The sequence below is a fragment of the Abrus precatorius genome, unplaced genomic scaffold (assembly GCF_003935025.1).
Source record: "Abrus precatorius isolate BTA unplaced genomic scaffold, Abrus_2018 Scaffold7, whole genome shotgun sequence".
NCBI lineage: Eukaryota > Viridiplantae > Streptophyta > Magnoliopsida > Fabales > Fabaceae > Abrus > Abrus precatorius.
This window is the reverse complement of record NW_020874417.1, coordinates 7817942-7841059: the sequence shown is the minus strand read 5'-3', so window position 1 is coordinate 7841059 and position 23118 is coordinate 7817942. Positions and strand designations below refer to the sequence as shown.

General features: G+C 29.2%; 2 protein-coding genes across 2 annotated transcripts; one reads left to right on the top strand and one right to left on the bottom strand.

Annotated features, from left to right (window-relative positions):
- Positions 1–7191: 7191 nt before the first annotated feature.
- LOC113871342 (FT-interacting protein 7) lies at positions 7192–10881 on the bottom strand. Its single transcript, XM_027508404.1, has 3 exons — positions 10758–10881; positions 10149–10239; positions 7192–9962 (listed from the first exon to the last, which is right to left on the bottom strand). Exon 3 carries the CDS (start codon positions 9865–9867, stop codon positions 7540–7542), a length of 2328 nt encoding a protein of 775 aa, XP_027364205.1. The 5' UTR covers positions 9868–9962; positions 10149–10239; positions 10758–10881; the 3' UTR covers positions 7192–7539.
- A 4654-nt stretch (positions 10882–15535) lies between these two features.
- On the top strand, positions 15536–20947 carry LOC113872256 (CDK5RAP3-like protein). The gene is made up of 10 exons (XM_027509669.1): positions 15536–15763; positions 15845–15979; positions 16134–16228; positions 16614–16708; positions 16827–16962; positions 17049–17198; positions 17359–17910; positions 18147–18355; positions 18637–18769; positions 19632–20947. The coding sequence occupies exons 1-10, from the start codon at positions 15703–15705 to the stop codon at positions 19761–19763; spliced, it is 1698 nt and encodes a 565-aa protein (XP_027365470.1). The 5' UTR covers positions 15536–15702; the 3' UTR covers positions 19764–20947.
- The last annotated feature ends 2171 nt before the right edge of the window (positions 20948–23118 follow it).

The window sequence follows — 23118 nt, the reverse complement described above, 5'->3', positions numbered from 1 at the left end:
CAGGAAATTATGATGTTGGAGGAGGATTTGTAACCCTGATGTTTTGTGGAAATAGCCTTTGATTATAATATTGAATTTATATCTTTTTAAATGAGTAAATGATGGATAAAAGCCAAATAAAACCAACATTTTGTATGTTATGAATAAGAAAAGGATCGTATAAATTCTTAAGTTTTTAATATCATTTGTCCATATTTATCATAGTGAAGATAAATTGAAACTATAATTTGATTGGTCAAATGAGATAGAAGTCCATATAGAATAATGATTTAGGATTAAAGTTATTCTAGGAAGGGATTCACTAATGGTTCTCTCATATGCATTTGTAGGTCCTATAATTTTTCAAAGATATACAAAATACACATATATTTCTCTTTCTTGATAAATCATTCAATGAAAAAAATGTGTAAATAACCAAACAAACAATCAATTTAATAAAACTCTCAATAGAGAATCTAAAATATGGGGGAAAATAAAAATTAATTTATGCCATGTCTATTCGTTTTTAAAATTGAAAATAAATATAAAAATAAAATGTTGAAAAAGATAAAAGTAAAGAATGATATGAAGGAGAGAGATAAAATGTGGAAAACAAAATTAAATTTGTAATTTAAAAGAATAAAAACAGAAAAAAAATGTTTGATGATTATAAAGATATAACTTTTATATTACAGATAAATATTTTTTTAAAAAATAGATCAATAAATAAATAAATAGATCGTTGAAAACATTTATTGGTTTAAATTCCCCAAAACACCACTAATTTGTGATTTTTAAAAGAAGTAATGCGACAGAAAATTGGCTCAGTAGAAATTTAATGCACTTATGACTCAACAACATATAATTAATTCAAGTGATACATGTTTGATTATTTTAAATAAAAATTTTATATTTAAATTATTTTCTGCAATGTGCGATCCTATTTAAATAAAAATAAAAAGTACAGAATATTATACCAATATGAAAGTGAAAATCTTCACTAAATGAATAATGCTTCCAATTGATTTTTCTTTACTTCCAAATTTCAAGAGTGGTTAAAAAAAAGTCTCCCTTAGTCACTCCAAAAATATTAAAACAAATATTTTAAAAAATAAAAAATATATTATGTAATTATTTTTCTTACATAACATGACAAATCTCAACAATGAGGCTTTTTGATAAAAAAATAATAATAATTTATAAATTTATCCAGTGAAACAAAATTTTATATTTTTTCTTAAATAAAAATTATTAATTTAAAAGAAAATATAAAATCAACTAAACCGGACGTTTAATTACAGAAGAGGATCCGAGCCCGAGCACTAATGAACAAATCGACTAGTATCGCTTGCATTATAGATGAAGTTTAAAAATTAAAAATATCATTTCTAACATAAGTAATACATGTAAGCATAAATTAAATTAAATCTAATTTTATAAATTTATAACATCAATATATATCATTTTTTTACTAATAATATATATCATATTTATAACAATAATAATATTTATTTAATTATTATAGATATAATAAATTATATCAATTTTAATATTTGTGAGATATGAATTTTAATAAATGAAAAGCTAAATTTAAGAATGAAAAGTTAAATTTTCCTTACATTTAATTATATTTTTTAATTCTAAATTTTTAATAAAATAAACTTAAAGAGCGATAAAATATATATAATATTTATTAATCTAGGCACTTTTATGAGCGGTTAGACCTATATTATATCTTATATAAATTAATATTAAATATTTTAATATAAATTATAATATTAATTTATTTTTTATAAAATTAAAAATTACAATTTATTGTAATCTATAATAATTTTTATGGAAAAATTGTAACAATATACACTGTACACATCTCAAACAAATAAAGTATTATATTTTTGTATTTTTATAAATAATTTATTTTCTCAAAAAGCTGAATGAGTTACTGCGAGGTAATTAAAAACAAGAAATATGTTCAAAGACTCAACACAATGATTCAACTCCATTCATTTTTAAAAGACTTACCAACCAAATATGGCATGCATCATGTCAATCAATCAATGTGACATGGACCTACAAATTTGAATATGCTCATTAGGTTTTATAATAAACTTAGGCATATGTAGAATTTCACATTACATTTTTTATTTATTTTTCTTTTCCTTAAAAGCAGAAGGCTACGGTAAATATAGTTTTTTCTTTCTCATTTTTTACTGTCTTAAACGAGAGAAAGAATATTGAAAATCTTTGCTATTTATTTGACTGAGAAAATATTTCTTAACATTTTTAATTATAAAAATATCATATTATTTTAATTTATTTTTTCCATATTTAAAAATTCATACAAAATGATAAAAAATAATAAATAATTTTTTGTATAAATATATTTTTTAATATATATATATATATAAATGAAAATAAATTATATAAATTTAAATATTGTCTTAAAATTTTCTTTAAAAAAAATTGGCTTGCAAGCAATAGTGTAAGGAGTCAAACTTCCTATCTTTACTCTTGCATAGGCCTAATGCTTTGCTTAAATAGGAATATTGAAGAAAAAAATAAAATAAAGAAGAGGGAATGAGGTTTTAGCGTTTGAAAAAACTTAAAAAAAAAGAGATCTAGTTTGTCATTATATTTTTTTTCTTCAATATATATATTAATTGAAATGGTGAATATTTAGATCAAATTTTGCCTTTTAAGAGTAGTAGACAAGATGACTGTTTATCTCTTAATGTTTTTGTTATACACAATTTATTAGCACATTATATTCATCATAAAATAAATTTGGATAAACGAATGCCTTTTGGTTTTAACAAGAGGGAGTTAAAATTTCTTATTTATTTTTTGAAAATGATATTATTCTAATAGTTTATGCTTCTTCAATCCAAACACAGTTAATTCAATATGTTTTAAACTCTTTTTGTCAGACCTTTGGTGAAAAATTAGTACAAGTAAATCTACTATTTATTTTTCAAGTAACATTAATTTCAAAAACAAACTTCTTTTTAGTAAAGAGATGGTTATCAAATCTTTTAAAAAAATTTATTTTTATTTATTATTTTAGATCTAACAAAGTCATTTAATTTAGATCTGAGTCACACATCTTGATATAATAAGTCAGTCTACTATTAAAAAAAATTTCTATACACAAAAATATGAATTTGAGACTTTATTTAAACAATATTAAATCACTTATTTCTCAAACTAATCTCTGTTAATATTTTTATCTCTTTTTATATAACATTCACACTTGAAAGATATGAAGTCTTGCGCATCTACATAAATATTAAAAAAAAAATTATATTTTTATAAATAACACGTTTGTAAGAAAAAAAAAACTAATCAAAAGCTAATTTTTTTATTGTATAATTTTTTAAAAAATTATAGAAAAATGATTTTTTTTTTTCAAAATCTACCGGTGACGTTTGACTTTTTGCTATTTTTTAAATATGTTGTTATTATTTTAAAAATTATTATGGATAAATTTTTAATTTTTTAATATTTTTTAAAAAAAGTTATAGATAATTGTAGAGACTTTATCATTTTTTTCCTTTTTTTTTTAGATTTTTATACCTACACCAAGAATAGTCAATAGCAATTTTTAAATTTTATATTTCCATAATTTTTTTAAAATGTCATATTTTAATATATATCATTTCTAAATATCATATATAAAAAAATAATCCTAGAAAGCTACCACAAATTTTTGCAAAAATATGCCTAAGCAAAAACTATATTATTTATATTTGATTTTGTATTTATGTTGGAGATCTATTCTACGTCAAGAACAGCTTTAAAGACAAACAGTATTTAAGAAAACAAAAGTAGCGTTGTCAACTTCTCATCATCTTTTACATAAAACAACAAATCTTCCTAACTTCATTGCTAAGAAAAGGAAAGAGAAAATTGCCCTTTAGCTTCCCCAAACCATCATAGCAGCCATGTGTGTCCTAGAGGACCTATGCTCTCCCTTTATTTTTATTTTTATTTTTATATGTTTTTATCATGTGTCAATCTTTGATAGTGGTCATTCAAACTAAATTAAAATTTAAATCTCATAAAAATTTAGGGATTAAATTGAATCGATTAATAACAATGCAACTTTACCTTTTATTTCTTAGCCCTGAGTTTGTGTCTCTCTCGAGCATGCATGCCTCTATGACCTGATAAAAGCATCAGAATAATACAACTTTTTTTTATCTCTGTTTGGGAACTACGAGCAGAGTAGTAGAGTCAAATTTTGCACACAGAGACAACACAATCACCAGAAATGCTTAAAGGCTGTAAAGCAAGAAAGAGAAGCAGAGTGAGGGACAGATAGGTACCCACTTCTGTATTAGTTCGAAACAGCCAAGGAATGCTAAAAAACCCAAATCAAAAAGCAATTTTTTTATACGTCCTATTAAAGTCTCTTATTACATTTATAACATTATGAATTATCAAATATTTTTTATTGGGAATTATATATTATGATCTTTCATATGTTTATTGAAAAGACAATAACTAATAATGTATTATTTTAGCTCTGTTTGAGTTAGTGATGCAGATAATTAAAATGATGCAAATGTCATTATATTTTATTGCTTAGATAATTAAAATGTTGATGAAAATTAATGGAATAAAATTTGTCTCATTCTATCTTTCTTTTTCCTTAATTTATATGTAATGAAACCAGTATTATAGAAATAAAGTATATTCAAACAATAAAATGATGTATTTTGTCCGTTAAATTTTACTCCTTGCTTATATTTCATTCTTCTCTACTGATAAATAAATATCTATATAAGATAGTTATTCATGAATTACTTGATCTGAATTTAATCTCTTCTGATTACTCAAACTAATGTGTTTTCCTTTAGGCAATTAATTTAAAGTTCAAACCCGTTTTAGCAATGCATTATTAAAAATATCCTAAAAGTATTTTTTTAAAAATAACAATATTTTTTTCACCTTACAGTCATAGGCCCAAAAAACTCCTAAAAACCACTAGAATGTTGCAAAAGATGAATGAATGTACAACCACTAGAATGGACTAATTTGTATTTAGTTAGTAAAAAGAGTATTGCTTACATAAGCTACAATTTCTTATTAGAGTATGAAGCCACTTAGACAAAACATTGCAACACTTCATTGGATGACATGGTCATTTAGATTTTATTTGTTTGATATGACTACTGTAATTAGATCATGCATGGACTAACAATAAGCAAAAGGTGTTCAAATATCATTTATCTGTCAAATTTATCTCTCTTTTCTTTTTTTAGAATCACATATATATTTTGCCAAAGATATTCTATTTGAATTTAAATCATTTATAGCACAAAAAGACTAGTTCTTAATAATAAAAAATCACATATAAGGCTTACATTTCAAATTTTAAAGAGAATCAATGCCAAGCACTGATTAAGTTTATCCATTTATTTTCAATTTTAATATATAATTTAAGTTAATTTGCTTATTGTCTTTTTATATCTCTTTAGAATTTATATTAGTTATAACTATTTTAGTTTTTTATTTTATTTTTCTCATTCATATTTAGCTTAACTTGTCATCTTTTCCCTAATTGTATTTTTTATATTTTTAAAAATAATGCTAAATATATTCTATAATAAAAAGATATACATAAAAAAATATTTAACATTATTCGTTTATATATTTACAAATATTTTGTTTAATTTTAATCTTGTAAGCTCTAATTATAAAAACATTTAAATAAGTTCTCATCAGATTCATTACAACTTCAAAACTACAACTGCAAAACACAATGAGAATGAGTGAAGATATATGACATAGGAATTTTTAGTTTATAATGATATGAAAAATTATCAACATATAAAAAGAAGAAATAAAAATAATACTTATTAATATTTGTGTGTTCTTAAATAACTCAATTACTATATCAAACTAAATATAATATTTTTTAAATTACTTATATATAATTTAAAATACAATATACTATTTCAAATATAACAAAACAGAATTATATAATCATTTAATAAATTTTAAATTATACTATAAAATCATAAGAATGTACAAATAGATTTTTTTTGTACTAAAATAAGTTTAATTAAACAATAATGTTAAAATATATTGCCTATAAGATAAGGTTTGGTTATTGTTATAATAATATTAAAGTATATTGACTCAGATTAAAAAAAAAATTGTTTTGAGAAAATCATAGTTAGAATACTTTAATGTTATTGTTTGTTTAAATGTTTTTAATCCCAAAAAATCATATTCAAACATATAATTTAATGAAGTGTAATGATATACCCTAAAAATTTATATCCAAAATGAAAAGCTAGTCTATCAATAACCAGTTAAGATAACTAGCTGCTCAGCGATGCTTCAACAAGCACATTTTATAATTGATAGTCAAAAATAAATTGAGCTAAAACCTCTAAAAAAAACTGGCCATAACTGAATAAGAACCAAGTGAAAAATCGGGTTGAACAAATTTTCTTTTTTGTTTTTAAAATATTTTATTCTAAAATATTTTTTTAATAAACAAGGACTAACTCATGATTGATTACCTACATATGAATTATTATTATTTAATCATTTATTATAATTTTAACCTATAAAACAAAATACAATCATTTTATACTAATTTAAATTTCCAATTAACAAATTTTTATAACTTAATATTAGTTTATTACCAATTAAAACCCAATTGAAACACGTTCAACCACTGAAGTGTGAATTTGCACGTTCACCTGTTTAATCGCCAGTCAGTTTAGATAAAAAAAAAAGGGGGGGGAGAGATAGAGAATGAACTGCAACGCGAGGACTTCATATCAGAATCACATTATTTTATGATGTAACCTCAGTCATAATAATAATAATAACACCCACTGAGGAAGGGATCTTTGTCTAGCCATACCCGAAGTCCAAACTCTGAATCCAACCAAAACAAACGCAACTTGTGATATAAAATAAGGTATGGCATAACAAAACGAACACAGAGGGACTTAAATTTAAGACAAAACGGTGATACCTCATGCATTAATCAAACTTATTAAATTCTACGTGCATGTTATCACTGGCACAAAAACCAAGAGGACCATATTATAAATAATTCTTACATATAGAAAATGTAAATGAAACTAGAACATTTCAATTTCTTATTAATGAAACTAGACTGTGGTTTTAAATGGCTCCCTTATTTTTTGAGAAACGCATCCATCAGCAGCTTAAAAAAATGCTTGAGGAAATTTTTTAGAAAAGAAAAACAGAAAGAAATTACCTGCACTGGCATCACAATTCAAACTAATTCCCCATTGAGAAACACTACCACATCTGATTAAGCAATAAGCATGAAAGTAATTCAGCTGAAGACAATTTCAACTCAAACCTACAAAATTACAAATTAACATGGACTACCACAAAGTTCAAAAGTCAAAACAGAAAATCCTGTGACAGAATAATGAACAATAAATCCACAAAATCTACTGCCTTCAGGAGAAGGTCATCCACCAAACCAGAAAACAAAATCTGGTGCTGAATCTGATCAATGAAAAGCAATGCGAGCTCCATTCTTCACAGTAATCAGACCTTGATTCAAAGCATGCAATCAGTTCTTGCAGGCAGCCTCCTGAAGAAATTCAGCGGCACCGATGGAAGCTTATGACGAAACCTTGGATGTCTCAACACATAAATTCCAGTCAGGAGGGCCACAACTTGGAATGGAGTGACATACAGTACAATAGCAGCAACCAGACAGAAAATCACAAACAGTGACGTAGCTCTCGGATCTCGCCAACTCAGCAAAGACTGCAGCCTTTCCCCCTGAGTGGCTAAGTCCCCAACCACAGTCTGTATCCTCCCAGCAATGCTTCTAAGTCGATCATATCGCATTCTCACCATGTCATTTGGTCGGGAGGTCGGGAATGTGTCAAACTCTTCATCTAGTTCATCAGGATGAGCCGAATCTGCGTGAGAGAGACGAGTGTCCATGTGAGGAGGGTGCCTTGGCCTCCATCTATAGTACCAAATTCCAATCAAGAAGAGGTAAAGGAAAATTGTGGGTAAGATAAGCTCTGGATACATGACCAAAATGATAAACAAGATATGGATCAGAATTGTAGTGATTGGACTCTTCCAATTGCAAATCTGATCAAACCATTTTCCTACAGCAATTAGGCCACTCAAAACTCCCATAATCCTAAAGAAGTTAGCTTTGCTTCTTCTCATACTCCACATGTGGGAACCCACATCCAGCATATATTCCACCACCTCTTTTCTCAGTGGCGGCTCAGCACGACTCAGTCTCATTGAAACAATCTGAGTAGCTTGATGCCTCAAACTGTCAAGCTGGCTAACAGTCAATGGGTGTATATAGTGCATCTTTGGCAACAAGGGTTGTGAATACATGTGCATCATATTGAGCAAAGATGAACAAGTGAACCTCACAGCCAAGTGTATCTCACCCATCTTCTTCACCCCATTTGGGTGAAGAACAAGAAGGGGATAGGAATGCGTATACACCCGATCAGTCTCAAGGGTGGATAGACGAATTCGTACCTTCCCAATCTTTGAATCTTTTGCCCCACCAGCTTTGTCACCACCACCATGTAAATGACAGTTATCAAATACACCAATAGTAATGACAGTGCAAGGATCAAAAACCTCCCAAGTATATTGCTCATTCCACCTCGGTGCAAAGCTATCAATGATTGTCCTAGTTCGCACCCACTTCTGGCCATATTTTGCTACACAATAAGCATCTGTTGTCCCCCTCCCATCTTTTGTTTTCATTGGCATCAAACCCTGAGCATTCAATATTCCCAGTTCTAGAACACCAATACCAGACTTCCACAGCTGCTTCGCAGTTGGGCGAAGATCACTGCTGTAGTGAGTTGATTCATCCAAAACATGATAACCACCCTCCAGGCAAACCCTCATGTGAATCCTGCTGGCAAATTTGGTTTCCTTCTTCTTTTCCCCTTCTACAACAATATGCCTTTCCAGATTGAACCACCTTGTGTTCACAGGTTTGTGATCTAGTCTCCTATCCACAAACTGCAAAGGAATTGCACACCTCCCCAACACTTCATCTTTGTTAGGGGCAACTCTGTCTTCCACACTCAAAATCAGCGGCTCCTCAAACGGTTCTGCAGCTACAAACATCAAATCCTCATTCCACATTGGATTAATACTTCTGCTCTGAGAGATTCTAGTCCTCAAGGCCTGATTTCCCAGAATAGCCTTCACAAAAACCTCAGGGTATCTACCCTTATCAGTTGGTTGCAAGTCTTGTGCCTCTATCACATTAACCCTCAAATACCAAAGCTTAGGAGACAGATACACCTTTGATCTAATGTTAGCAAGAGCATCAGTCCCACTAACAGTGGCAGCATCAGAATGCCAAGCTTCGGGAAATGCCTCATCAGCCTGGGTACCCATCCAAACAGCCAGCATCAGCTCTCCCTTAGCCTTATCACCCTTTCTATCCTCCAATCTATACCACTGTGGCGCCAGAGGGCTATCAGGGGGCACCCGTTTAGGGACCTCATTCAAGTCAAACCAGACACGGCCAATGAAGTCATCCTTCACAACATCCTTATCCTTCACAGTAACCTCCAGCACCGAGGCTTGAAGCCGGTCCTTCGAGAAGGCAAAAACCTGGTTCCACTCGGGATTGGTTTTCTTCTCAAAGTGCCGGGTGGTACCTTTGTAGTTCCCAAGCTTGACTTCAACATAAGGATCACAACTCCCAGTGACATCTTTTGCAGGTAAATCCTTAGCCTTCACAACCCTCACATAAAGGTATTGCATTTGCTCAACAAGATCATAGGTACTGGTAAGTTTATCACCAGAGACCTTTCCCCCACCAAGGTGGGGTTTGGTCTCCTTCAACAGAAAATCTTCAGGTGGAGGCCTCTGCATCTTTCCTCAGTTCAAAGAATGAGAAAACCCAATTCAAAATAATAATCCAAAGCTTAGCACAACAACTTGGATTAAATACAACCGTTCCCAAGAGCCTAAAAAACAGAAAAACACAGTCAAATAGCCGTTACGTGCTCTACCAAACCGAGGCACCTAAAAAATCGGGAAATTTTAAAAACACACAAACTAAAGAAGATATAATCGAGGTAACGCCACTTCAAACTCAAAATAAAAAAAAAGTGTTACTTATAAAAGATAAAACATAAATAGCAATGGCAAACCTAGATCTCAGATTTCACAGAGAGTTCGAAGGCGCAAACGTCTGAAAAAACCAAGAACTTTCTTCGAAGATGTTAGATCCGATTGTTTAACCTGTCAGCATAAACAAAATTAGCGAAAAAACACAAATATTGAGAATGTGCATGTATAATGCAGCACTAGATGAAAAGACAACGTTTCCAAGTTTTGTACTTTCTGCATTTTGAGACATCCATGTGAAAACAACAACTACTTCCTTAACAAGAGAGAGTTTATTCACTGTTTGAAACCACACACAAAACAAAAACACTTCGATTATCCGTGGATTTATGTTCGCATTTAGTCACATTTTCCCAGATTTTATTCTATAAAAAAATAAAATAAAAAATGCATTTATTTTGTACCAAACGCAAACAGTGCTGTCGCCTGGCACACCACACAGAAGAAATCCGAAACGCGACTATGCATGTGAAAATCTGAGAAGGTCTGAGCAAAACCCAAATGACAAAAACGGAAAGGAAAAGAAAAAGGAAAAAAAAAGAAGCAATTTTTATTATTTTCTGCTTTATGCTTTTTGAATGTTGAAGAAGTGAAAATGGCGAAGGATGGGAGAAGAGAGAAAGAAGGTGTACCTTGTTAGAAGGAAGTGGTTGTGAAGTGTGGGAAGGAAAAGGAAGAGCAATGGAGCAAAGTGAGAAATAAAGAGGTGGAGAGAGAAAAATGAGTGTTGTTGGGTCTGGCAAGTGAGAAGATGTTAGGAGATGAGTGTGTGTATTTTTGCTTTTTGGTGTTAGTGTTGTGTGCGTCTAAGCTTTAATTTGTCTGGTTGTGGGGCTAGGATCTGATGAATCTATGCAAAATATACATAGAAGCTCCTACCTTCCCTTTATTGCACAGTGCTGTACCTCTGTGACTGTGAAGTAGTGTTGTTGCTGTACAGGGTGGTGGAGTGCCTGTGGACCCCACTCAAACCCATGTCTACCTCTTACACGTGTGACTTTCACCCTCCCTTCTAAGTTTTCTTTTTTCCCTTTACTAATAATATATCATAATTAAAATTATAAAAATATGTATACCATAGTTTTTTATTATTTTTTATTTTTACTTACATAGATTACAAAATTTTATTTTTTATAATTGATTATTAATTTATCATTTTTTAATACATTTATTTTTTACTTTTGAATTAATCAATTGATATAAATACTTTAACAAACTATTTTATCATATGAAAATATATTTGTTTTAATTGAACATGTGGTTGTGATTAAGACAAAAAAATAAATATTTTTTTATTAATTATAATATTCAATAGTATTAATATATTTAATTATAGGAAATTTTATTTTTAATAAAAATTATTAGATATAATTTTTTATTATATAATATTGTAAAATTAAAAATATACATATTTTAAATAAACAAAAACATTAATAAAAAATAGCAGTTAATATTCTTCAAGTTTTACATAAACAGATAAATAGGAGCAAAATATTTATTTCTCTAAGAGAGATAAAACAAGAACAGAAATAATACATAATAATATTTAATATTATAATTTTTAATAATACATATCAAGGATTTAAGAATTGAAGTATGCAAAATAAAATTTAAAATATAATACAATATTTAAAAAAATTCATGAAATAAAAGAAATGGATTGTGAGAATTAAAGTGAAAAGTGTAAAATGTAAAAGAATGTGTCATTGGATTCTTAACAAGGAAGGGTTATAGTTGCATAATGAAGTTGGACAAAAATGGAATTTGAATAATGGAATATTTATTGAAGGCGCTGGGAAAATTGGTAGGTACTTTGATGATTAAATTAAGAAACTAGGCTCCCTTGTGGCCCACTAATCATACTTGTTTTGAATTCATAATACTACTCAACGGTTATTCATTCTACTTAGTAAACTCTCCATACTCTTTTCAGAACCCTTATTAATTCATCCATAACTTGCAATTTGCAAATCTGGGGACAAGTTTGCCCATGCACATATTTTTATTTCATTTCTATTTATAATTTCTTAGTGTCATTTTTTCTAATGAGACAATTTTTACTTTTTAGGATTTAGAGAGAGATAAATGTACATATATATTTAGTTATCATAGATATTAATAAATATATAAATTTTATTATTATAAGATTGTCATAAAATTATGGTATTAAAATATTATTTGCTTATAATATAATAACTGATTAATTTTCTGTAATATAATAAATCATTTCATTAGATAAATAATTAGAATAATTTTTTATCATATTTTTTTGTATTTATTTTATTACAGTCAATCAATGATTGTCTTATTGTTATATATGAATCTATTGTATATAAAATAAAATAATTATTAAAATTGTTTGATAAAAATATTTTTAATGATATATATATATATATATATATATTTCTACTAACATAATAAAATATTAAAAATTATAATTATAGTGTAATAATAAATATTTTTGGTATCATAGTTTAACATTTTGTTTTCTATTCTTTTTCTTAATTATTATTATATTCATTTTGATGGTTATTGTTGTTATTTTAAAAATAAACAATTTTATATATTTATTCTTCAATCATGATGAGTTTTAAAGATTAAGATATTCTACTTCTCTCTCTTTAAGGAGACAATAATTTTTATATAAAAATAATTTAAAAATATTACAATTTAAACAAAATATATATATCTATTGTAAAATTATATTAACAGTATAGTGTAATTAAATTATTTTATCAAAAATAAAATACAATCGGTTAATATTCTAATTATTTTCTTTTATTAGTTTACTAAAAAAATTATTTAAAAAATAGTATTTTTTACATTATATTATTATTTATAAAACTAAAATATTTATTTTAACAATTTTATTTTGTAAAAGAGTTGAGAATAATTTTATGATTAAGTAAAAATATTTTACTATGACAATATACTATTAAAAAAAATTAGAAAAAAAATTATGTAAAAATTAATCATAGTAATCATATAATGACTGGTTATTTTTTTTAGTAAAATAATATTTAAAATATATTATGTCTTATATTATAGTAAAAATATATAATTTATATTTGTTTTATTTTACAAAAGCTTTTATAAACTACAACAAGTATCAAGATAATGATACTAAAAATTTAATGAGTTTATGTACAATTTTAGATTTCACATATGTGATATAGATCATTAGTGGTGCTACGTTAAAAGGTATGTTGATAATTATTTTATTATTATTTTATATTTTGATGAGATGTTAATTACGAGGTTCAATATGACAAAAATTAATAAGTTAAAGCAACAATCAACAAAAAGTTTTGAGATAAATAATTTTTGTTCAACTAAACAAACTCTTAATATGGAAATATTTATAAACGGATTGGAAGGTATTTTGAAATCATGTTAAGAGAAATATATAGAAAATTTATTTAATAGGTTTAATGTTAGAAATGCTAAGAATAAAAATACTCCTTATGAACTCACTTATAATTTTTAAATAAGTAATTTTCGTAGACAAATGAGAAAGAAAGTTATGTCAAAAGTATCATATGCATTAACATTAAAGAGCTTTATGTATACTATGTTATGTATCGAACTTGATAAAGTATATGCAATAAGAGTTCTTAGTAGATTGCTATCAAATCTTAGAAAGAAACATTATAAAGGTATAAAGTAAATATTGAGATATTTGAATGAAACTTCAAATATATTTATATTTTGTCAAAAATAATTTCACTTTAATAAAATTCATTAATGTGATTTTATGAAGAGACTTAGAAAAGTAAAAAAAAAAAAAACACAAAATATTTTTACCTTAAGTAATACTTATGTAAGTTAGAAGTCTAAACTTTAAAATAAAATTATTTTCTTAGCTATTGAAATCGAGTATATAACTATCTTAAAAGAAGCAGACAAAGAAATACTATGATTAAAAAATTTCTTAAAGAATTAAAAAAGAATAAGATGATAACTTGAAGTTTTGTATTACTTGAACCGACTTTTGAGAATAATTAATTATAAAAGTATTACAATGACACATAAATTTACTATTTACAAGAAATTAATGTAAATCAAACTCCAAATGAATGAAAGATTAGAATTGTATAGTCTAATTTAGTTTCATTAGTTATTGTTAATAAACTTTTATTTTATTATTATTATTATTATTATATAAATAACTAGTTAAAATGCTTTTTAAAATATCTTATAAATAAAATATTTTTTTCAGCATAGTCATACTTAAGTACATAAATTGTGTATTAAACTATGTTAAATTATTGTGTGAATTCTTTCTTTTTATTTTTTTTTATTTCCTCCAGCACTCTGACCTCACCTATTCATCAACATTTTTGTGTTTATTTATCTATTCATCAACACTATCGATTTGGATTAAATAAAGAGAAAAAATATATACAAAATCAATTCAATCCATGAGATTTTAACTAATTTGTTCTTTTTTATACCAAAATTAATTCAACATAACGCATAAACACTCCTAATTAATACAATAATTCTTATGCAATTCACTTTGGTAAAATACCATGCCAACCTGGAGGGTTTCGTTATGCGTGTAATGGCCAACATGTGTGGCTTTTGTGGCTCCCAATTCAATTCGTTGGTGCAAGGCATTCAATTGCAGATATTGTTTTTCGTAGTTAAGTAAAAATGCTAAAAATTAAGATGATCAAAGTGAAATTGTTTGATTACGTCAAATTTGATGGAGTTAGAAGAAGCGTGTGTTTGATTTTAAATTAAAAAAATATATAGATTCATTAATTATATTTTTTTTAACATTTTTCTAAATTCACACGAAAATGCAATGTACTGAGGAACGTGATGCTCGATTGATGTCAAATATATCTTCAATTTTTTTTTCCGAAAGAGGCATGTTAACTGGTCGAATGAGATATGGAACAGTAGCAAAGGTGGATTTATCTGGAGTATAACGGAATAAATTTTTCAGGGATTTAATTAAAATAATTAAAAATTTAAGGATTATCTTAAATTATTTTATATTATGAAGACTTAATAATAAAATACAATGAAACTACAACGACCTATTAATTAATTGAACTTAGTTTTTAATAAAAAAATAATTTTAAATACTAATTTATGTTAGTAAATTGATAAAAATAGTTTAATTAGTAAAAAATTATTGAATAATAATTTATGAATGTTTACTATACTTGGATTTGATTAAGAAAATATAAAACTTAATTAAAATAATTTAAAATCACCTTTTATTAGATAACAAATAAAAGATAAATAGTATTTTAATGTAATAAAAAAGCTGGTAAGACACGAATAAAAGAAACATGTGACTTAACAAAAAAGAAATATAAATTTCAAGTTTAACAATTTCTTTAAAAATTCAAACAATTTTTTTTAAAATAAATACTTCCAACACGTCCAGTTTACCAAAGAAAAGGGAAAAAGATAAATCCGCAGGTTGAAGTAAGTTGAAGCTCGTGACTCGCGTGCTGTGGCTGAGTCTGAGATTTTCATGTCGTAGAGAGAGTGATGCGAAGTTGAAATCGGAATTCGTAGTAAATTCTCTTCTGTCGTTGAATTTTTGATCCATTCGCAATGCACACTCCCGATGACGTTCGTAACCTTCCCATCGATATCACCTTCTCTCGACTTGGAGGTTCCCAAATTTATCATCATCATTATTATTATTTTTAATTTCAGTTATCAATTTCTGAATTTGAGTTTGTGAACTTTGAAGAATGGTTGGTCGATCGCAAGAGGGTACCCGCGGATTGGCGTAAGCGCGTGGCGGCGATCAGGGCTCGAATTTCCAAGGAATTTTCCTCCCTCCCTAAAGACTCTGACCCTTTTTTCCAAAACCTAGACCCTGAAGGTTTATTATGCCCAAGGAAAATTTAAATATAAAAAAGAAAATTTTATTTTTTATGTTGACAAAAATGTGTTTTTATTTATATATTCACTCAGGTATAAATTTTGGTGGCTACATTAAATAATTGATATGATAAAATTTGCATTGCTATTTTCAGGGATTGGTTATTTGGAGGCCAAACAGATATATGATATTCTCCTGAAGTCTACTTCGGAAAGTAGGAACATATTTGGTCGGCTATCAGGTGCTGCGGTAAGATGGCCTTCTTTGTTTTAGATTAAGGGTGTGTTTGAAAACACAGTTTAATTAATTGCTTATTCAATAAACTCTTATTCCGTGAGGGCTTATATCATATATTTGACCATAAAATTTATTGGAATAAGATGAATAAGTTATTTTGAATAACTTATTGAAATAATCTGAGAAGAGCTTGTAAAATGCATAAGTTATTTCTGTTAGCTCTTCCAAAGAAGACCTAAATTTAGGGAAGAAATTGTTTTATTTATTTTCACATGCTCTCTCAGTGTCTTAGTAAGTTGTGAAAAGAAAAAAATGTTTATTTTTTCAAAGACACTTTCTGTTATCATTCATGCTATGTATAAGTTTTTTTTATTGTTAGTTGTGATTTTTTTGGTAGGGTGCATGGGAAGCAATTGTGCGATCCTTTGAGAAGGATCATGTTTTCCTTGGTGAGGCTGCACAGATTATGACTCAAAATGTGAACTATGAAATGTAAACATTGTGAACTTTCGTTACATTTTATGAACAAATCATGTGCAAGCGCAAGTGTTATTCTGTTTCTTTAGAGGATTTGGTTTCAGCCACTTGAGTGTTTGTTTCTGTTGTGAAGCCATTATCAGAGAAAACAGGTGCAGAAGATTCAGCAGCAGCTGTTAGAACTAGATCGCAAGGAGGCTGATATAAAAAGAAGTGCCGCTCTCTCTGCAACAAAATATGCTGAAGCTTGTCAGGAGCTTGGCTTACAGGTTTGTATTTTTGGGGTCTTTGTGCCGTGTAGATATCAGTTCATTTTTCTGCTACAAGGGGGGGTCATGATTATTTTGTCTTGCAGGGGAAAAATGTCCGACTTGAACTTTTGGAGACAGCAAAATCACTTCCAAGCACGTTTAGCAGGATTCTTGATGTCGTAAACAGTGACAACATGTCAAGGGCGATTGAATATTATTCCAATTTTGTCAGCGATGCTCACACTGAAAAGGATGTAAGCCAAAACTAGAACTCTTATTCATTTTGTAGCTCTCATTAATACTCAATGCATTGTTCTGTAACTCTTTTTATTGATGTCACTACTAGGAAGGGATTAGGTTAGGATTGACATTGTTCAGTGTATACAGTATTTAAGATGAAAATCGTGACTGCAGAGATCTTCAGGAGCTGTATTACAAAACTTGAGGAATATGCGTGAAAATCCCCCATCTCTAAATGTTGCTGTTGACTCTGAGATTATTAATGATGCTACTGTTCATTCAAGCAAAAATGAACTGAATCCTGCGACAAGCAATTTGGAAATTGCTGCACCTGAGATTGACTGGGATATTGCCGTCGAGGGTTCACAAATTGATTGGGATATTGGAACCGTAGAAGAAACAGAAGATGCTGGTAATGGCTTGGGTCCTTATGAAATAATTAATGCCTCTGATGTCATACAGACTTGTTCACAAACTGAGGATGTCGGATCTGATCCAACAATATCAAACCAAGAACTAGGCTCTCATGCAGATATATCTTGGGATATTAGTGTGGAGACTCCTCAAGTTGATGTGATTGATGATGATAGTGCTGCCCCAACAGTCTTGCTGGAGAATCAGACTTCTCTTCCAGATACCTTATCTCAATTGACTGAAAACAAGAAAGAAAGGAGCCAGCTTTTAGATACAGAGTATAGAAATAAGATTCTTGATGATCTGTATGAGGTATACGATATCTATCCTAAATTACTGTCTTTACTATGTTTGTGGTTTTGATAATATAATTTCAAAAACATTATATTACACCCGTACAAAGATTGAAAGAAACACAATTATAACAAATTGTGTTTCATTTCTTTTACTGGTAAACAGTTACCTGCTCTATATGAATTTGTTTGTTTGATGACATTCTTATTTTGAGATTAGATCTTAAATTTGTAATGATTTTTATATGCCATCAGATGAAATCTTTTTTAAGTCAACGGTTGGCTGAATTGAGGAATGAAGAAACTTTGTCCCTGCAACATCAAGTCCAGGCAGTTGCTCCCTTTGTACTACAGCAGTATGCTGCTGATGCTATAGAAATGATGCAAAGTGATATTTCTTTGGCAATTTCATTGCTGACAAATCGGAAGACAAGAGATCTGATCATGATTCTCAACTCCAAAAGGTACTGCTTGATATTTTGTACCTAAGATTTTATGCTTACGGGACATGTTCATCAAGTTAAATCATGCTGTAACAATTTTCTTCTCTTCTTTTTTTATTGGAACTTCTATGATGACTAAATGGAGTTGAAATTTGGCCTTCATAATGGCAACTAATTATAAGAAATTATGACTAAATGCTTAAAAATATAATAATACTTTATGTGTCTCTTCTTTCTTGACTAGTATTCCTATTGTATCTGATCTTTGTGTTAATTGATTGAGATGTTGGGCCAATTTTCAGATTTCTAGACAGGCTGGTCAATTCATTAGAGGAAAAAAAGCATCATGAAGTCAAGTTGAAAGAGGGGTTGAAAGACTTGGCTGCTAAACGTATGGAACTGCACAATTCGTTATCTTCATCATGGCCAAAGCAAGTAAGTTCTACCTTTCTGTGACTACTCTTCTTCGTGAGGGGAGAGTACACCATCTCACCACCAAAAAATATGTTCGTTTTGTAGCAAAAGAAGTAACATTTGAGCTCTATCCTTGCTGTCTGAACTATCTGACTTAGATTAGGTATTGGCCGGTTAGTTATAATTTAGGATTCATCTCTTCTTGCCCCCATTCCCCATCGTGCTATTTCAGCTACTTGGTTGTGTTAGGGGGAATCAATTTTCTGTTCTGAATTGAGTTTTTAATTTAAATGATTATAGATGAAAATTTTAAGTTTATATGTGATGACAAACATTTCAACATTCAGAAAAAGATAAAATAAAGATCAAAGAAAAGAAAATATGAAAATAGTTTATCATTCATTCACATTGTGTTTGGTTTAACTTATTTCGAAGGAATAATTGTGTTTCTTCTTGCTAGCTTCGTGAGAGAGCTTTTGGAAGAAAAAATTCTCTGGAAAAAATATTACCAAACATGCAAGTTTTCTGTTTGGGATTTTCTTTCAGGAGTGAGATTATTATTACTATTTTTAAATAAGAACAAATGAGTACTTCAATCTTGCATGACAGGTAGCAGACATCGAGGTAAGAAGAGAGAGTGAGCATCATTAGCCATCTGTAAAATAGTAGTGTCACTGATTTACCCTCATTTTTTATAAGCAGTACAAATTATAATCTCTCTTTCTCTCCATTCCCCTTATTCTTAATTCTTTGCTACCCAAGCAGACAAAAAAACTCTGTTCCATTTGCTTCTTTTGACAACTGAACTTTACATGCTATTTTCCCCTCTCAACTGGCCCCTGTTCTTTTACAAGAGACGGATTAACTATTGAGTGAATTGCAGGATGCGGCTCTGGCAAAAACAAAGGAGCTGAAGAAACTGTGTGAGAGTAAGCTTTCATCAATGTTTGATGGAAGACCAGTTAATATAATCGGAGAGATCAACACTCTTTTGACTAGTGGCCTTGGAGCATGAAAAGAAGATTCCTTGATGATCAAACCTTTGGCGGATAATGGCTTAAGCCAAAATAACTTGCGAGAAGTTCCTTTTTGTTCTTATTTTTTACATTACCTGTTCATTATTTACAATGAACTTTGACAATGCGCTGATAATTCTTACTGATATGAATGAAATAACTTTTGGCACTCGGCCATTTTGAAGTTGTTTCCATGATGTTACAAGCATAAGATACTGGATGCAATTTATTTGCTTATTATTATTAATATTATTTTTGAATTTCAAAGTCATGCTCATGACAAGTTTAGGCACCGTTTTCACATGGTTGTGAGAGGCAATGGAACCCTAGTGAGAGCAAAAGCGACAAGGAGGGCCCTTATGAGAGCCAAGGTAACAAAAGCAGTGTTTCGCATGAGAGTCAAGACACCTGAGCAAGTTGCTAAAAGCTAAGGCGACCACAAGAGACAGACAGGAATGCGATGCAACCAGCGCAAGGTGACATGCTAAGGGGTATACTATCAGCTACTTATTTTGTTCCTTGATATACCCTACTATTCAATTTGTTTGCTACATATAATTTTTGGACCATTTTACTTCAACACGTCATTTTTGGGTTCCGACCATGTCTGAGGAGGAAGCTTTGTGTGCATAGCCAGCAGGCCCAGTACTCTGCTTCTACATTGCATTGTCGGACATACCCTCTGTAACTGAAAGTTAATTTTAATGATTTTGTTTCTAAACTACACTATTCGAATTTGGATCCTTTCATATTACAAAGTAATATGATTATGTTGGAGAGAAAATGACATAACTTTTATTAATCAAAGATCATAAGTTTTATGATCTAATTTTAAAAAAAAATATTCATAACTCACTATTTAATACAGTTTTCAATACTCACTATTTTTAATATTCTTGGTTGAATGTTTCAGAATTACTAAAAAATTAATACTTTAAAGTATATTAGAGAATGTTGTGAACATGAAAAATATTTTTTTTCTGTCTAGCATGATAATATCATGTTTTTACTCAATAATATAAATGGATTTATATATGATTTTTCTTATTTTAATTTAAATGATTAAACTTATTACTACATTGAAGGGATTGACGCACTTTTGTACTTCGAATCAAAGATAAGCTCGCGTTCATCCTCCCTCGATATGCTTGATCAAAAGCTATGGTGTGTTGTGCGATTATGCACATAGTAAAGAAAAAAAAAAGGAAGGAAGAAGTAAATTATGTGATAGAAAAAGAAGAGATATACAAATAAGGCTTAAATATGTTATTAGTCCTTATAAATGTATGTCGTTTTGTGATAAGTCTCTGTAAATATTTTTTGTTAGAATGTCATCTTTGAAAAATAAAAAATTTAGAATTTAGTTTCTATTGTTAGTTATCTCTTTGTAAAGTATTGAGCTGACTAATGTTTATGTGACATGTCACGTCATTTATTATTATTATTTTATTAAAATTTAAAAATAAGTCTCTAAACTTATTTTATATAATTGCATAAAAGTCTTTTCTCTTTTTCTCACTCTTTCCTCACCACTTCCTCTTTTCCACCACCCCTCTCTCTCACCCACTCTAATTCTTTCATCTGCACCACCCCCTTCTCCTTCTCTACCACCCATTTCTCCCACTCCTTCCCCACATTCTTCTTTCTCCAACACCCATACTTTTATCTCCCTCTAATACTCACACTCATTTTTCACATCTACATTACTCTTTTCCCTTCTCCACATCCCTTTCTCTTTAACACCTACACTCCTACCACCATCTGCACCACCCATTTTCTCACCTCTTTCCTTTCTTTTATCCACGCTATTCCCACACTCCCACCCCCACCCCTTTCCCTTCCCCGCATCTTTCTCCCTCCAACACCTACACACATTCCTCACATTTGTACCACCTCTCTCTCACCCCAAACAAAATTTGACATATTAAACTTTTCTGCTAGCTCAATAATGTCCACAACTATCTTTCTCACATTTTCCATATTACCATCATTTTTATGGCAAGTTGGCGATTTTGGAGGTTAAAATGACGACACAATGGAGAGAATCGAGAAAGAGTTGAATGATGAGACTATAGCGAATGGAGAAAGAGTGGAAACTTTGGTGGGATAAGTGGGAGATGTAGTGAAAATGACAAAGGGGAGGGGGAAGGGGGTGGAAAGAAGGGGCGCTAGAAGGGGGTTGTGAAGGATGGGGAGGGGGAGGGACTGTGGAGAAGAAAAAAAGAAAGTACAAGGAAATTTTATACAATTATCTAAAAAATGTTTATGACTTATTTGTAAATACTAATTTTAAATAAAATAATAAATAATAAATGATGTGTCATGTCACATAGGATATGACTGAATCTCAAGATGGTCACGTGAAGTGCTGAACTGGCTAATAGAGAGCCAATTTAGCACTTAATAGAGGAGCTAACAATAATGATTAAATCTTAAATTTTTAACTTTTTAAGGACTACATCCTAACACAAAATTTTATAGAGACTTATCACAAAATAACTTATATTTATACAGACCAATAATATATTTAAACCTATAAAAAAAGAAAGATAAAAAATAGATACAAGAGAAAGTAGATATGTAAATATAGTTACATGTGTGATAATTGGTATTTATAGATTTAACAGTTTTTGCATGTTATTAAGGCCTCCAATCGAAAGGATCAATTATTATTATTATAATTATAAATTAGGTTAAAGGGACCAAATTTTTTAAAGGGGTATCACTTATTCTTAAAAAAATTGTTATTTTTTTTTAGTTTAAGGGCATCACTTATCTTTAAAAAAAAAACTCACAAAATTAATAAAAATGAGTAAATAATTGTTTTTTAAATAAACTGAATTAAACATGTATCTCATATTTGCTCAAGTTATGTTGGAACCCAAAAAAAAATAAAATATATTACTAAAGTTAAGCAAATCACTTCGATGGTACAAAAAAAGCTTGATGATGACACAGTATAAATTTGTATACTTATTTTAGAAAAGTATTCATTAATTTTTCAAAAAAACTTTTGTAGACATTTTCTTAAAAATAATATGTTCCAAACGCGCATTGAAACATTTCCATAGGTGAGTTTCTAGCTAATTCATGCAGTAAGGTTTCACAAACGAATTAAAAGTCTGTACCACTTTGATACAAAAAGAACAGAAATCAGCTTAAATTTCATGGCACGTTAATGCAACCAGTTTACGCTAAAGTGTGGCTCCTGTGTCGCCAAGTAACAGCATGTTTGGTTTCAACTTTCAAGTTAGGACGTAGGTGAATTCACGATTACTTTAACAGCACCAGTTATAGCTTCTAAATTGAATTCACGTTTACAAGTTTTTTAAAGTGTTCCACACACAAAGTACA